The sequence below is a fragment of the Neophocaena asiaeorientalis genome, unplaced genomic scaffold (assembly GCF_003031525.2).
Source record: "Neophocaena asiaeorientalis asiaeorientalis breed wild unplaced genomic scaffold, Neophocaena_asiaeorientalis_V1.1 scaffold597, whole genome shotgun sequence".
NCBI classification, from domain to species: domain Eukaryota; kingdom Metazoa; phylum Chordata; class Mammalia; order Artiodactyla; family Phocoenidae; genus Neophocaena; species Neophocaena asiaeorientalis.
The window spans coordinates 949,290-967,380 of NW_020172664.1; the positions used below are offsets into that span (position 1 = coordinate 949,290).

The window sequence follows — 18,091 nt, forward strand, 5'->3', positions numbered from 1 at the left end:
CCAAGAACCTGAAACATCTTAGAGATTTGATGAAGAAGATATAGATTTCCTCTCTCAAGAAGAAGGAAAAAAAAAAAAAGGCATTAGAAAATCCAAGAAAAATAAAGAGCTGAACCAAGAAGATAATAGTCCAAATATAAAGTCAGGTGTAGCATCGTTTTAAGCAAATGATAGAAGGTGAGAAAGAGATTCCATCTAAACATTCTCTGCTAAGTGGCATAGGGGACCATGCTGCTGGACCTGTACAAAGGAGTGGAATTACAACTCTCCTTTTCTCTGCAGAGAACAATACTTATTATAATGTGTTGTTATAATGTGAACGCTATCGTTTAAAAAATTTTTTTGTTAAACCTGTAGTCAGGGCTCTAAACAGAAGGTGAATGTCATCGCCTCTTACAATGTAAAAGTACAGAAGATAGAGCTTAGAAGTGAAAAAAGGAAGGGGAGAGGTGGGGAAGGGTAGACATGCTATTAGCCTCTTTTTATCAAGTGAGGGATGCAGATATAAAGGTTAGATTAAATCATAGGTTAGATAAAAAATTGGTTAAAGACTAGATTAAATTTATTGGTTAAAGGCAACCAATAGAGTGATTAAAATCATGCTATAACTATATGGGAGGGAGGGTAAAAATTACTTAAATTCATTTAATTTAGCAGAAAGTCATTAAATAATTACCTAAAAATAATTATTCAAGAAATAGTGGAATAAGCATTTTTCTTAGTGACATGGTGGTTAACATCCAGCACAAGTGAAGATGAATAGTTACGAACAGTGTCAGCCCCTGTCTCTGATGCCTTCTCTCATGCAGGCCCTGCGGACAGTCCGTAAAGGGGTCTCAAATTAACAATGAGCAGCCGCCAACCTCCCCACCCTGGAAGAAACAGAGAATGTACCTTAAACTATAAACCTTTGCTCACACAGCCTTAGGCTAAATTAACTTGGATTATCTGGTCTTAGTCCCAACTAAATTAGACGCAGGACAAGTAAGTGTTTTATTAAAATCATGAAATGTTGGTAACTTCCCCAGGCCTCCTTTGATGGTGGGAAGCTACTTCTCTGATGCTTCACTGCCTTGGGGCTGACGAGATTGGGTTATTTCATGCGTGATGGTGCTGCCAGGTGCCACAGAAGTCTTGAGCCATTTTGTTTTTAACCAGTGACATTTGTGTACATTACAAAAGGGTGATGTGATTTGAGTCTGGATTTGGGATTTTTCTGGTGTTGCTAAACCACTTACCTAGCATCGGATTTGATTAACTTTTTCACTGTCTCTTTTATAAAGTCCGTGTTTCTCTTGTTTAACCAACCATATTTTTACTACGTAGATTTCTCATCTTCGGGATCTGGGGCTGCATCATATACAGGTTTATGCTTTGTAATTTTGCTATCTTCTAGATCTTTCTGTTTACTATTATCTTATGAAGAACTTATCAATTGATTGCCTTTAGCTTTTAGCTTTTTTTTTTTTTTTTTACGTTTTGCTGTCTTAAAAGTAGTTTTGCTACAGTAACAATTTTTGTATTAGTATTGTATGGTTGTCCTGCAAAGCTAAGCTTAAACAAATGTGCTAACCAGGCTCTGCTACATGCCTGTGTTTTCACCTAGATGCATACCATCCTGGCTTCATTGTAAATAATTGTATAACACTTTTTTGTTATTGTTGTTTATGGTCTTCATCTTCCAACTCTTTAGGATCATAACATGTCCTTGGGTTTGCACAGCACTCGCCATTCTTTGCAAGTTTGCTCAGTGCTCTCACGCTTGACCTTACAACCCTGTCAGGGCAGGTGTTGTTACCCTAATAGATGAAGACTTTGTGATTTAGAGATAAATAAACGTGATAATCCCTGCCATGCTAACCACCCAAGGTCGTAGTGAGAGGGAAAAGAGATACTGCGTGTAAGAAAGTTTGCAAACTGTGCAAAATTAAGGTTTTGCAAAATTAAGGTTTTATCATGTGCCTTTATGTTATTGGCACGATGACTCATTCTTGTTTGTTTTTAAAAATCAATCTCATTATCTTATAATCAGACTTTATGTGAATATTAAGTAGTCCTTAGGTTTGTAACAAACTTGGCAGATTTGGTCACACTTCACTCCTTCATTCATTTGTTTAACCAATCAAAAAATATTTATGTTGTAGTACTCCAAGACAGAACGAGGACTGGGTGCTTAGGGAGTCAGAATAAAACATGCTTGAATATTACCCCACCTACCAAAGGAATTTATAGTGTAGTCACAGAGATGAGCAACTATTTAAGGGTCAAAAATTAAAATATAAAATGATAACTTAATAGAAGTTCAAAATGCAAAGGAGCCTCAAAAAGGTGGAAAAGATTGCAAACTACACGTGTGTATAGTTTGCTCAACTGTTTATTAATCGGCATTCTGCTCACCTGCTACTTCACATTTATCTTTCTGCCTTAGTTTTAAGCACAGAGCTGGAAAAGGGCCATAGACGTCATCTGGTCAACTTCTCATCCATAAAGGAATCGTTTTGACCATATCCTGAAAGATAGGCTGAAGTCTTGGCCTTAACATTTCCTCTGTCCCCAGTGCAGTCTGTCCCATTGTTTGACACCACTAATTCACAGAAAGATCTTCCTTACTTTGAGTGAACCAAAGCTGGCTTCTTTGTAGCTCCCAACAGCGGTCCTTCCCCTGCTTTTGGAAGCAAGTCCATCCCTCCTCCGTATGGGAGCCATTCAGATGGCTGGAGGCAGCTCCTATTATACATCCCCATCTTCACCTGCAGTCTCCCTTTGACTCCGCTATTTGCTTACATTGCCTGCAGTGCCCCTCCTTGGGGAGTAGCTCTTGCTAAGACCAGGTAGCAGAAATACGGAGCATATTGGACCCTCATCAGAGATAGAATGTCATGAATGGAGACTTCACATTGCTTATGAATATCATACGGTCATAACCGTAGGCAGACAGTTCATTGTTATATGTAAAAATTTTAAATGTCTTGTATTTTAAAAATCATCTGCCAGATTTATACTAACTACTTGAGACTAAATGATGTTTTTGGAGAACAAATAAAATTAATCTGATATACATCATTTAAATGACTTCCCAAAACAATTATAATCGTTACCCCAGTTGCCAATGACATGTTCACCACAGTGCCAATTATAAACTTGCAAAAAATGTGAAGATCAACTTCTTATTCTTTCATTTGAATAGCATCATCTTTTTGTAAGAATAACATAAGTTTACCTGAACTCCCCCCTGAAAATGTTTTTTATTTAATGTTTTATAGCAATAAGATAAGGGAAATACGGCAGTTCTCACAAGTGTTTACAATTTGCACTAATACAACTAACTCACAAAATGGAGGAAAACAGTCTCACCCAGCTAACTAATAACTAATATTTATTTCAACAGATTAAGTGTTAAAAGCCTAAAATACTAATGATGATGTTATCTCTCAGCAAATACAGGAGAAACAGAGGTGGGCTTTATTCCAACTTTTGGACCTTGTTATCTGAACCTTTATGGAAGCCCCAGAGAGTACACGGGATTCCCAGATCCCTATGATGAGCTAAATACTGGAAAGGTTAGTTCTTCAATTAAGGTTTGTTATTAATGAGCACCGATTAATGCGATTCCTTCTTCTAATGGTTATTAATCAAGTCTCATTTAGGGGACAGCCCCCCACCCCCAGAGACCCACCAGATGACTGATCAAGTGTTGAAGGATGGAAGTCTCATGCCCCTCAAGTCCTAGAATGCAAGAATAGGAAAGGATCCTGGAGATCATCTAATGTGGCAATTGCAAATGCATAGCATGGCCGTTCCCCCATCCTAGACTTAAGGCAGATGTCAGTAATCAATGTTGGCTCTTTCCAAAAAGCAAATGTGCTACCTCAGAATTCCATTCAATGCCATGTTCTAGGAATTTGCCAAAAGACTGGAGGTGACATGCTTGACATTGCTATCCCTGATCCGATCCAACCTCTTCATTTTATAGACAAGGACCTGGAGACCCAGAGATGGGAAGTGGTCGTTCCACCACATTAGAAGCCCAAGTACTGTCAGTTAGTTAGCTCCCAAAGCCCACCGAAAGAGCGAGGGTAGAGAGAAAGCCCTGGGGATGGGGGTGGGGGTGGAGTGGAAGCTTTCACTTCCTCTCCAGAGTGTTCTGTTGCCAACACTGCTTGGTATATTGGGAGGAGTAGCCACAATTAATACTCACACTCAGCCGCACCCAGAACATCTTCCTCTTTTGTTTCCTGGCTACTCTGAGACTTGCGCTGGTTGCCAACATGGCAGCCTCCCTTTTCTGAGGAAAGGAGCAAAGTTAGTGCAGATAAATGCAGAGCTGAAGTTGGGTGAGGGAGACTTCGAGCCCCTTCCACTCCCACCCCAGCATCTGGGAACCCTTTCTGGATCCGAGCATGACTCGAAAGCCCCTGACACCAGCCATGACTAAGATCCCTTTCGGCCCCGGCTCTCTTTGGGATCCTTCCTGAAGTCGTTGGCTCTTCTTTCAGATACCAAAGACCAGCTGAGAGAGTTGCTGACTGATTCATTTTGGGAAGGAGAAACTTAAAGTTGTAGCTGGATGAGCCCAAATAGAGGGACAGATCTTTTCACTGTTGTTCGTGCCTAGAAAACTAATGCTGTGCTGTTGCCTTTCAGGGGGAAGGAGTGGCCTACAGAGGCAGAATCTTGGTTGAATTAAGCACTTTACTTGAAAAGACACCCCCAGATAAGAAGCTTGAGCCCATTTCAAATGATGACCTGCTGGTTGTTGAGGTAAACGTTGGAGTGTGGACCGTGTGTGGTATGGAAGGGGTGTTACAGAGGGTTGGAGGTGGAATGGTTAGTGCTGGCCTGCCTGAGCCAGCAGGCCTGAAGGGGGCATCCAGGGACTGAAGGGTCGGCTGTGGCAGAGGTGGAGAGACGGGAGTCATAGCAAGTGCTGCTCCACACCCTCTTGGTCTATCTACCACAGCCCTGTGGGGGTGATGAGACTTGCTTTATCTTTGAGATGTTACTACCCTACTGAAAACCAGCAAGAGCGGTGATACCCCCAAATTTTGAATGGCCTGTTTGCTAACTGGGCTTGGGTGTGTCGTGGGGAGGAGGCCACAAGAGCCGTTCCAAATGATATAGCAGCCACCACTAGTCACTTCCATTTTCAGAAGTAATGGCCATATCTCAGGCTTCCCAGCATGTGAGGACGTGTTTATATTAATGCCCACGTTACAGCAGCTCTGAGACGCCACTCCTCCTCGAAGACAGGAAGTCTTCCAGGTTCACCTTACCAACTATTTCTTGTTCTTTATTTATTTTTTTAAATTTTTATTGAAGTATGGTTGATTTACAATGTCATGCTAGTTTTCAGGTGTACAGCACAGTTATTCAGTTATATATATATACATACACATACATATATGTATATATTCTTTTTCAGATTCTTTTCCCTTATAGGTTATTACAAAATATTGAGTATAGAAATCAGCTCTTTCCCCACTATGGAGACAACTTATGCATAACATCCATGATTCTTATGGCAAAGAGCCACAGATGTAGTGTTTTCCTAGTAAATTCAAATGTCAGTGTAATTAATTCAAGGCAATAAATACAAAAAAAAGAATATTCTTATCATGAAACAGTTAAATGCTTAATTTTTTTCCCTTGTCAGTTAATTGACATCTGCAGTACAGATTCGTTAGCATGTGTGTTGCGTGTGATGGATAGCCCGATATTAAATTAACCTTGTCTCTGTTGTGCACTGAATTGTTTCTGGCACATCCTATACCATTATTATGACCGTTGTTTTTTCTTTTTGATAAATCATGATAGTTTATTTTACTTTTGAACTTTAAAAAAATTGACATGTGACATATAACATTGTGTAAATTTAAGGTGTACAGTGTGTTGATTTGGTGCATTTATATGTTGCAGTATGAATACCACCCTACTGTTAGCTAACACTTCTGTCATGTCACAGAACTATCACGTTTCGTGGTGAGAACTTTTAAGATCTAGTCTCTTAGCAACTTTGAAGTATTGATATATAATACAGTATTATGGACTGTGACCGCAGTGATGTGCATTAGATTTCCAGAACTTACTCATCTTCTAATTGCAAGTCTGTACCCTTTGACCAGCATCTCCTCAATTCCCCCAACCCCTAGTAATGACCATTCTACTTTCTGCTTCTATGAATTCAGCTTTTTTAGATTCCACATATATGTGATATAACACAGTATTTATCTTTCTCAGTCTGACTTATCTCACTTAGCATAATGCCCTCCAGGTCCATCCGTGTTGTCGGGCAAATAGAGGATTTCCTTCTTTCTTGTGGCTGAATAATACTCCCTTATTTTATATATAGACACATACATACCACCTCTTCTCCAGCTATTTCTAAGAATCCTGGGTTGGTCCTTACATGTTCCAGAAATCTGAATTGTTTGCCAGCTAACTGATGCCCCCCTGCCTATAGCCTCTCCTTGCAGGTTCCCCCACCCCATCCTACCCCTCTCCCCTGCCCAAAAGGCTTCCTCAGGCTGCTGCCCTCCCCTTACTTACCCTGCACTCCAAGAAGGGTTCATGTTGTGGGATCATGCAGTGTAAATGAATATTGGTTTGTTTTTTACTTGTTAAAGAGACACTGAGTCAAAAGCAACAGGTTCGTCCAGTCAGCAGGGTCCTGGCCTGAGTCTATCCACTCCACAGCACCATCACCTCTGAAGTCCAGGAATCATAATAGATCTGAAGGACAAGTTAAGAAAAAGGGAAAAGAGGAGCAGGTAGGGGGAGAGGTGGAGTAGCTTACGTACTATTTACTGCCAGGATCATGCCAGAGAAGGGCTAGAAACCACCCAAAGGCCTCCATGGAAACGCATGGGTCGTTCTGGCCTTGAGTAGTTACCGATGGCTCTTGAAGATTCAGTTGGAATTGCGGTTAGGCAGAAATGTTGTGGTTTCTCAGCAATCGCATTGCCTCCTTGTTCCATCACCAGAACACAATTTAAGTCCACGACCCTTCTCTTTGCTCTAAACATTAATAATAGAGTGGGGAAGGGGAAGGGAAAGGAAGAAGCCCCGCAAAGTGTAAAGGAAAAGCTCTTTGGCTACTAGAATGCAAAACCAAATTAGTTTTCTTTACTCCAAATAATTAAACACATACAGGTAAAGAAGCTTATGTTGTAAAGTTAATTAAAATAAAAGCAAAATACAGAAACAAAGAACCAATGATATTTACTGCCCACGGTATATGTCAACAATATGAAAGAATAGCTTTTTAAAACTAAAATACAAAACTGAATTAGTTTTCTTTGCTCCAAATAATTAAACCCAGAATGGTTTGTGTCACAAATGTAATAAAAACAGAAATGAATTATATAAACCAAAACCCCAACAAAATTAAAAAGCAGGAAAGGAGCTGAGATGCCGAGGGTAAACCCACAGTTCAAGCAACCAGGAGTCCAGGAAGAGAGTGAGATGAGCGGATTCATGCAGCTGCTGAGAGGATTTCGTGAGAGTGGCCAGTCTAGAAGGTGATCATGACCCTTGCCCAACTTAAAAAGATCCCGTGACCCGGTCATATGCAAGTAATGAAACTTCCTGGTAAAGTTGAAGAGGTTTCGACAAAAGGGCAACTTGGTCCTTGTGAAATAATAGAATATATATTTCTGTCTCTGGTTCCTGGCACAGAGCTCCTAAAACCCCTGTAATTTCCTAAGTGATAAGAGCACTTGTGAGCATCTTTTGTTCTAATATTTGGTCTTTGACCCTGGTTCCTGACACAGAGCTCCTAAGTCCCTTAGCTTTCCTGGGTGATAAGAAAGTCTTTTGTTCTAATGAGGTGACTTGGTGGACTCCGGGATGGGGGCAGGTCACCAAGCCATGATTAGAAGCTGGAACTTTCAGCCCAACCCCCCATTGTTCTTCAGAGAGGGGCTGGAAATTGGGTTAATGGTTGATCATGCCTACATGATAAAAGCCTCATAGAATCCCCAAGGTATGGGTTTCAGGGAGCTTCCGGGTTGGTGAACTCATGGAAGTACTGGGAGAGTGGTGTGTGCGGAGAGAGCGTGGAAGCTCTGCGCCTCTTCCCACAAACCTTGCCCTATGCATCTCTTCCATCTGGATGTTCATCTGCACCCTTTATCATATCCTTTTATATTAACCCATAAACAGTAAGTAAACTGTTTTCCTGAGTTTTATGAGCTGCTCTAGCAAATTAACCTGAAGAGGGGATTGGGGGAACCTCCAATTTATGGCTAATGGGTCAAAAGGGCAGGTGAAGTGGGTAGGGCAGTTTTGTGGGACTGAGCCCTTAACCTGTGGGATCTGATATTATCTCCAGGTGGACAGTGTCAAAACTGAGTTAAATTGTAGGATACCTGGCTGGTGTGGCAGAATTGCTCAGTGTGGGAATATCCTCCCCACATCTGGCATCAGAAGTATTGACAGTGTGATCGTAGTGTGAGAGTTAAGGAGACACACAGGAGGAAGAGTGAGTTTTTCCCTACTCAGTTGCCAAAGAGCCCAAAGCTCCCCCATGTCCCTAGAGCAGAAGTCAACCTGGTGCTCCAGATGAGCTTGGTTAAGAGACCCCGTGAGAGATACAGCAGGGTTCAGCCTGGGTGCTTTGCTAAGGAATCAGGCAGGTAGAAGAAGATCAGCTGTTGCAACCCCAGGCTTAGAGCTCCCATTGGTCTGGCCCACGTTAAGTGTCAATAAATATTGCTTGAAACAACACATTGAGATTCATCCGTCAGCTCCTTTAGACCAAAGGTGGCAAGTTGGGCAGTTTTCCTTGGCACAGTTTCCTTGTCATTGACCCTTAATGTCCCTGCCTCCTGGGCCCACGGCCACTTTTATAAGCTGTTACTTGCTACCTCTTATCAGTATTCTGCTTGACAAAACTCACCCCCTTCCCCAAATTTATCGATACTTCTGAAACTCTCCCTTATACCACCTACACCTACAACTTGCACTGGTCACTGAGGATCAGAAAGAGAGCCCCAAGGCCCTGCAAAGTTAAAGAAACATCCATCAATGGATGGGTTGAATTATAGTTCAGTAGACTATAATTTATATTCTTCAGCTTACCCTGTTGTACGCGGTTTTGCCCCAAGGCTACTAAGTTGGGGGTGGGGGGTGGGGGGTGGGAGCTGAGGCTGCAGAGTGCTCTAAACAGTGTTGCTAAGTTACTTCTCGCCACCTCTTTGTGCTTGAGGGCACAGGGGAAGTAGGAAAGGGCCGGGGAAGGGCAGAATTCTCAGCTTCACTATTACTCCAGGCTCATGGGGCTCTGGGGCAGGTGAGCAGATGGTAGGGGCGCCCCGTGGATTTTGACGTACAAAGTGGTCCAGGGAGCTGCTCCATCTTGAGTGGCTTGCCCACAGTGTGAGCCCACTCTGTTAGGAGTTGTGCTGGCCAGAAACACCACTTACTATCTTAGAGCTCAGACCCTCCAGGGTGAGGGTCCTGTCAGGGCTTCTGCGGGTGACTGTGAGTTCTGCGTGGGGAAATCCAGGGAGATCTAATGGAACCCTGGCCATGTGGAGGTGTGCAGGGCAGAGCCAGCCCGGCCAGAGGCGGTATCCCCGCCTTTCTGCAGCACCTCTTGACGTGCCTTCGTTCTTTTCTGCAGTAACAGGCAGCTCTGGCTTAAATACTCTTCGTATTTTCTGGGCCCTGACTTAGGCCCCAAATTACGTTTCATATTTTTGCTCCTTCCCTTCTCTGATATCATCCTAGATGGTTTACAAAGAAGTTACGCTGTATATATAAGGTCTGATTAATACAAATAACTTCCTACTTTGTAATTTTCATGCAGTAATTTAAACCAAACCTCAAATTTCCACAGCATTTCTGAACCATGGATAGTTCAGGGGGCTTAGTTGTGGGTAGTTAAGGGGACTCCTGACAAGTGACAAAAGTCCCTCAAGCCCCTCTCTACCAAAGTGACAGCAGACTAAGGTAGGGAAGTTTTTCAAATTGAAATGCCCAGGCAGAATCTCCGGAAGATGGGGCCCAGATATAAATATATATATATAAATATATATAAATATATAAAAGCTCTTTGGGTGATCCAATTTGCAGCTAAGGTTGCAAATCAGTATTTTAGAAAGTCTTTCAAAAAAGATTGACACTCAGGTGTTTCTAATGAAATCCTGTGGGAGGTTTCAATTGTACTATGTCAAGAATTTCTTTAACTAAAATGGAGATCTTGTAATAGTGGGATATCCCAAGGTATTTTTTTTTATCGAAGTATAGTTGATTTACAGTGTTGTGTTAATTTTTGCTGTACAGCAAAGTGATTCAGTTATGTATATATATTCATTTTAATATTCTTTTCCATTATGGTTTATCATAGGGTACTGAATATACTTCTCTGTGCTATACAGTAGGACATATATTTATGTCATTTATCCATTCCATATATAATAGTTTATATCTGCTAAACCCAATCTCCCACTCCTTCATCTCCCAACCCCCTACCCCTTGGCAACCACAAGTCTGTTCTCTATGTCCATGAGTCTGTTCCTGTTTCGTAGATAGGTTCATTTGCATCATATTTTACATTCCGCATATAAGTGATATCATATCGTATTTGTCTTTCTTTTTCTGACTTCACTTAGTATGATAATCTCTAGTTGCATCCATGTTGTTGCAAATGGCATTATTTCGGGGTCTTTTTATGGTTGAGTAGTATTCCTTTGTATATATGTACCACATCTTTTTTATCCATTCATCTGTTGATGGACATTTAGGCTGTTTCCACGTCTTGGCTATTGTGAATAGTGCTGCTATGAACATAGGGGAGCATGTATCTTTTTGGATTAGAGTTTTTTCTGGATATATGCCCAGGAGTGGGATTGCTGGATCATATGGCAATTCTATTTTTAGTTTTCTGAGGAACCTCTATACTGTTTTCCATAGTGCCTCTACCAACTTACTTTCTCACCAACAGTGTAGGAGGGTTCCCTTTTCTCCACATCCTCTCCAGCATTTATTATTTGTAGAGTTTTTAATGATGGCCATTCTGACCAGTGTGAGGTGGTACTTCATTGTAGTTTTGATTTGCATTTCTCTGATAATTAGCAAATTTGAGCATCTTTTCATATGCCTATTGGCCATTTGTATTTCTTCTTTGGAAATGTCTATTTGGGTCTTCTGCCCATTTTTCGATTGGGTTGTTTGCTTTTTTGTTGAGTTGTATGAGCTGTTTGTATATTTTGTAAATTAGGCCCTTGTCAATTGCATCATTTACAGATATTTTTCTCCCATTCTGTAGGTTGTCTTTTCTTTTTTCTTTCTTTCTTTTTTTTTATGGTTTCCTTTGGTGTGCAAAAGCTTGTAAAGCTTTGATTAGGTCCCATTTGTTTATTTTCATTTTTATTTCTATTGCCTTGGGAGACTGACCTAAGAAAACATTGGTATGACTTATGTCAGAGAATGTTTAGGATCTGCTCTTTTTCTTTTGCCCATGCTGTGTGGCTTGCAGGATCTTAGTTCCCTGACCAGGGATCAAACCCATGCCCCTTGCAATGGAAGCGTGGAGTACTAACCACTGGGATTCCAGGGAGTTCCCTAGGATCTCTTCTAGGAGTTTTATGGTGTCATGTCTTATATTTAAGTCTTTAAACTATTTTGAGTTTATTTTTGTGTATGGTGAGAGGGTGTGTTCTAACTTCATTGATTTACATGCGGCCGTCCAACTTTCCCAACACCACTTGCTGAAGAGACTTCTTCCCATTGTGTATTCTTGCCTCCTGTGTCAAAGATTAATTGACCAAAGGTATGTGAGTTTATTTCTGGGCTCTCTATTCTGTTCCATTGATCCATGTCTGTTTTTGTGCCAATACCATGCTGTTTTGATTACTGTAGCTTTGTAGTATTGTCTGAAGTCTGGGAGGGTTATGCCTCCTGCTTTGTTCTTTTTCTTCAGGATTGCTTTGGCAATTCTGAGTCTTCTATGGTTCCATATAAATTTTATGATTATTCTAGTTCTGTGAAAATTGTCCTGGGTAATTTGATAGGGATTGCATTAAATCTGTAGGTTGCTTTGCATAGTATGGACATTTTAACAGTATTAATTCTTCCAACCCAACAGCATGGGATATCTTTCCATTTCTTTGAATCATGTTCAATTTCCTTTATTAATGTTGGGTTTTTTTTAATAAATTATTTTTTATTTTTGGCTGTGTTGGGTCTTCGTTGATGCATGCGGGCTTTCTCTGGTTGCAACAAGCAGGGGCTACTCTTCGTTGCAGTGCACGGGCTTCTCATTGAGGTGGCTTGCTGTGGAGCACAGGCTCTAGGAGTGTGGGCTTCGGTAGTTGTGGCATGTGGGCTCAGTAGCTGTGGCTCACAGGCTCTAGAGTGCAGGCTCAGTAGTTGCAGCACACGGGCTTAATTGTTCCACGGCATGTGAGATCTTCCTGGACCCGGGCTTGAACCCATGTCCCCTGAGTTGGCAGGTGGATTCTTAACCACTGCACCACCAGGGAAGTCCCTATTAATGTTTAATAGTTCTCAGCATATAAGTCTTTCATCTCCTTGGTCAGGTTTATTCTTAAGCATTTTATTTTGGGGGGGGTGCGATTTTGAAAAGTATTGTTTTTTACACATTCAGTAGATACTCTGTTAGAATTGTTCCATATGTAGATGTATTTCTGATGCATTTGTGGGAGGCAGTGAGCTTCATGTCCTACTCCTCCACCATCTTGATCTCTCTCCCCAAGGTTCTTTGAGACAGGGGTCCCCAACCCCCGGGCCACGGACCAGTACCGGGCCACACAGCAGGAGGTGAGCGGCAGGTGAGCAAAGCTTCATCTGCTGCTCCCCATTGCTCACATTACCACCTGAACCATCCGTGTCCCCCTCCCGCCCCGTCCGTGGAAAAATTGTCTTCCACAAAACCGGTCCCTGGTACCAAAAAGGTTGGGGACCGCTGCTTTAAGACAGCAAACTGCAGTCACTGTCAGATGTTCTTAAAATGGTCCTCAGGAAGTTTAAAATAGAATTACCAGATGATCCAGCAATTCACTGCTGGGTATATACCCAAGAGAATTTAAAGCGGGGACTCAAATGGATATCTGTACAGTCATGATCATAGCAGCAGCATTCACAATAGCCAAAATGTGGAAGCAACCATGAATCCACTGATCTTTTGAATGGATGAACAAAAATGTAGTATATACACACTGTTAATTAAACAAGGAGGCCATTAGACGGTGGTGGCTCTAAAGTCTTGGCAGCCTACGTAAGCAACCAAAACCTAGGCCTGGCAATATCTCAAGATTAAGAAATCAAAAGCAAAGGACAGGGCTTCCCTGGTGGCGCAGTGGTTGAGAGTCCGCCTGCCGATGCGGGGGACGCGGGTTCGTGCCCCGGTCACAACAAATCACAAATAGCCAAGTGAACTTTCCCAAATAATGCCACCACTTAAGCCATAGCCAGTCAAATAATCTCCTTGTCTTCCTTCTGGCTGTACTCTATAAAAAGAGCACTTCCACTTAGAATCTAAGTGGATGTGCTTAGAATCTAAAAAACAAAACAAGTGAACAAACATAATGAAACAGAAACAGACTCACAGATACAGAGAACAAACTGGTTGGTTGCCAGAGGGGAGGGGTGTGGGGGGATGGGTGAAAAGGTGAAGGAGATTAAGAGCTACAAATTTCCAGTTATAAAATAAATGTCACAGGGATGTAATGTACAGCATAGGGAATATAGTCAATAATATTGTAATAACTTTATGGTAATTAGATCATTTTGTAAGGTATAAAAATATCAAATCACTAGGTTGTACACTGGAAACTAATAAAATATTGTAAGTTAATTATACTTCAATAAAAAAAATTTTAAATACAAAATAAATTTTAAAAAGAAAGGAACAATGTTTGATCTCTATTTCAGAAAAATAAGTGTACCTAATTTCATTTATTTTTAAATCTGACAGTAAAAGTCTTTTATTTATTTTTTTTTCAATTGAAATATAGTTCATTTACAGTGTTGTGTTAGTTTCTGGTGAACAGCAAAGTGATTCAGTTATACATATCTTTTTCTTATTCTTTTCCATTATGGTTTATTATAGGATATTGAATATAGTTCCCTGTGCTATACAGTAGGACCTTGTTGTTTATCTATTTTGTATATAGTAGTTTGTATATGCTTATCTCAAACTCCTAACTTATCCCCCCTCCCCTTTCCCCTTTGGTAACCATAAGTTTGTTTTCTATGTCTGTGAGTCTGTTTCTGCTTTGTAAATAAGTTCATTTGTATCATATTTTAGATGCCACATATAAGTGTTATATGATATTTGTCTTTCTCTTTTTGACTTGCTTCACTTAGTATGCTAATCTCTAGTTGCATCCATGTTGCTGCAAATGGCGTTATTTCATTCTTTTTTATGGCTGAGTAGTAGTATTTTATGGCTATGGTGTATATATGTACCACATCTTTATCCATTCATCCGTTGATGGACACTTAGGTTGCTCATGTCTTGGCTATTGTAAACGGTGCTGCTGTGAACATTGGTGTGCGTGTATCTTTTTGAATTAGAGTTTTCTCCGGATATATGACAGAGTGGGATTGCTGGATCATATGGCAACGCTTTTTTTTTTAGTTTTTTGAGGAATCTCCATACTGTTTTCCATAATGGGCGTACCAATTTACATTCCCTCCAACAGTGTAGGAGGGTTCCCTTTGCTCTATACCCTCTTTGGCATTTACTATTTGTAGAGTTTTTAATGATAGCCATTTTGACCAGTGTGAGGTGATATGTCATGGTAGTTTTGATTTGCATTTCTCTAATAATTAGCAATTTGAGCATCTTTTCATGTGCCTATTGGCCATCTGTACGTCTTCTTTGGAGAAATGTCTATTTAGGTCTTCTGCCCATTTTTGGATTGGGTTGTATGAACTGTTTGTATAGTTTGGAAATTAAGCCCTTGTCAGTTGCATTACTTGCGGATATTTTCTCCCAGTCTATAGGTTGTCTTTTTGTTTTGTTTATGGTTTCCTTTGCTGTAAGCTTGTAAGTTTAATTAGGTCTCATTTGTTTATTTTTGCTTTTATTTCTATTGCCTTGGGAGACTGACCTAAGAAAATGTTGCTAGGATTTATGTCGGAGGATGTTTTGCGTATGTTCTTTTCTAGAAGTGTTATGGTGTCATTTCTTATATTTAAGTCTTTAAGCCATTTTGAGTTTATTTTTGTGTATGGTGTGAGGATGTGTTCTAACTTCATTGATTTACATGTGGCTGTCCAGCTTTCCCAACACCACTTGCTGAAGAGACTCTGACAGTAAAAGTCATTTATTTCCTTAATAAATGTATTTATTTTTGGCTGCGTTGGGTCTTCATTGCTGTGCGTGGGCTCTTCGCTAGTTGTGGCAAGCAGGGGCTACTCTTCGTTGCGGTGCACGAGCTTCTCTTTGTGGTGGCTTCTCTTGTTGCGGAGCACGGGCTCTAGGCACATGGGCTTCAGTAGTTGTGGTGCGTGGGCTCGGTAGTTGTGGCTCACAGGCTCTAGAGTACAGGCTCAGTAGTTGTGGCACACAGGCTTAGTTGCTCCGCGGCATATGGGATCTTCTCTGACCAGGGCTCGAACCCGTGTCCCCTACACTGACAGGCGGGTTCTTAACCACTGCACCACCAGGGAAGTCCTAAAAGTCTTAATTGTTTCTGATTAGAAAATTAATACTTTAAACAATTCAAACTGCTAGAAATGTATGTTAGACAGTAAAGTTAGCCATAATCTCTCTACCTTCCCCAACATAACTACTGTTAACAATTTGATTTATATTCTTCCAGACTTTCTTTGTGCATATGCCAGTATTAAAATATATATTTAATGGGTTCAGTTAAAAATATACCTTTTTTCCATGTTTGTACATATGAATCTACCTAAGCCTTTTTATGAACTTTCATTCCGTTATATGGATGTAACATAATTTGCTTAACCAGTGGCCTGTTGTTATACATTTGTATTGTTTTCATTTTTTTCTCTATTTCAATCGACTCTGCAATGAACATCCTGGTACTTCTGTCTTTGCCCACTTGTTTGAGTACAGGGGGAACTGCTAGATCCAAGACCATTCTCCACTGGCATTTAACTCAACACTAATTATTACGGTTAGAATTACAACTGCTAGAATTCCACATATAAACAAGAGCAAAAGGAGTTTCTCTGAGCCTTATGTCTGTCTGCTCATACTTTGTAGAAATATCAGCGAAGGCGGAAGTACAGCCTGTCTGCTGTGTTCCATTCGGCCACCATGTTGCAAGACGTTGGCGAGGCCATTCAGTTTGAAGTCAGCATTGGGAACTATGGCAACAAGTTTGACACGACCTGTAAGCCTTTGGCATCAAGCACTCAGTACAGCCGTGCCGTGTTTGATGGTAAGACTGACATTGGCCGTTCTCTCCTGTACACATTTACAGTGGGTACACCACAGGACGAGAAGCATGCAGTGTATTCTCCCTCTGGCAGCCAGTATCCCCAGCATATGCTTAGTGGAACGGGAAAGGTTGAATGGGGAGGAGAGGTGGCTGGAGTTCAGGCACCTTCAAGAATGGTCAGACCCTAGAAGCTGCAGACCCTTGGTTGTACTCCAATGCCCCCTCCCATGCCCAACTTTAACAGTTGCTGTGTTTGTAAAGTCACAAGAGGGCAACTAGCTGAACACTGAGCCTCCCCCCAAGCAGCTTCTGCCCTGCCAGGCCCCAAATCGCTTAGATTGAGTAGTTGGAGTGGATGGAAAATCAAGCTTCTGGTCTTGGCTCAGTTACTTCCCAGCACTATGACCTTAGCCATATGACTTCATTCTAACCCTCAGTTTCTTCATCTTCTCCAGAGTTGCCATGAGGATTAAATAGCTGTATTTGAACAAAGATAAATGAGAAACAGTTCCTGCTTTTAAGGAGCTTACATTGTAGTGTATAAAATAAATCATAATAGAAGGCAGAGTATGAGAGGGCCCTTATAAAGATATCGACAAATGCTTGGAGAGTATAGAGAAGGGAGAGAGAAATTCTGATCAAATGCCCCAACGGTTGTCACCATAGTTTTTACCTAATTTTTGTACAAGTAGCGTTAAAATATAAAATGTGCCAGAAAATGTTGGCTAATAATTCTTAATTACTGTAAGGCTCTTAGTAATATCAAATTCCGTGTATCTAGCTAAGGCTTTTAAAAAACTAGAAAATTCTTTTTTCTTGTCCCACTTCCAACAAAAATATTTATTTAGAATAACAGTTTTCAGGGACAACACATATAGTCTAATCTCCTATGCTCCATTTTCTTCTGCTGTGTTATGTAATTATCAGTGATGCTCAGACACATGGTCCTGAATTACCAAAAGATCCTGAGATCATTGTGCTAGGTTCACTAAGGTCTTGTAGAGATTTTCAAAGCAGGCTAAATGAATAAGAACTTTCTATTTATTCCTCAGTTGCTTAATTAAATAAAATGAAAGAACCAGACCACCCCAAACCACACCCCCAGGCCTATGATTACCCAAGCAGTCCAGTTTGCACATCTTTTCAGTAAACGTGTTGTTTATTTTAAGTGTCCAGTGTTCACTGACCCTCAATGTTCTACACCAGGGAACTACTATTACTACTTGCCTTGGGCCCACACAAAGCCAGTTGTCACACTGACCTCATACTGGGAGGATATTAGTCATCGCCTGGATGCAGTGAACATGCTACTAGTCATGGCAGAACGGCTGGTGAGTTTATCTTTTCTGCACTTCCTTTTCATCGAACAGAGTGAATTATGTGTTACTTAGAATGCAAGTTAGGCCACTGTACCACAAGACCTCAATAATGGTAAGCAAGATGAAAGCTATTTCTTTAGTAACAGTTGAGGTAGGTAATCCAAGGCTGGTATGGAAGTTCAGTGGTGTTAGGGACCCAGGCCTTTTCCCCCTTGTTGCTCTGCTATCGCTAAGGAGTTGTCATAGTCTGCATGGGAGAGGCAGCTCACCACTACCCCGACCCTTCAGCCTGAAGGAAGGGGAAAAGAGGGGAGGGGGAGAAGATGACACAGGCCTTTTCCTTCAAGGGAAACACTCAGAAGTCACAGGCTTGATTTCTACTCATTTTCC

At 41.1% G+C, this 18,091-nt stretch overlaps 1 protein-coding gene across 5 annotated transcripts in view; it reads left to right on the top strand.

Annotated features, from left to right (window-relative positions):
• Positions 1-18,091, top strand: part of MYOF (myoferlin) — a 153,030-nt gene that overhangs the window by 68,973 nt on the left and 65,966 nt on the right. For 3 of the 5 annotated variants that reach the window (XR_003002487.1, XM_024739512.1, XM_024739514.1), the window contains exons 17-21: positions 1,327-1,365; positions 3,436-3,560; positions 4,645-4,761; positions 16,205-16,382; positions 17,589-17,713. Coding sequence is in view for 4 of the 5 variants with exons in the window: in XM_024739512.1 (XP_024595280.1) it covers positions 1,327-1,365; positions 3,436-3,560; positions 4,645-4,761; positions 16,205-16,382; positions 17,589-17,713 (584 nt within the window). In the remaining variant the exon portion in view is untranslated. The remainder of the gene's footprint in view (positions 1-1,326; positions 1,366-3,435; positions 3,561-4,644; positions 4,762-16,204; positions 16,383-17,588; positions 17,714-18,091) is intronic. The other 2 variants (XM_024739513.1, XM_024739515.1) reach the window with 1 other exon arrangement.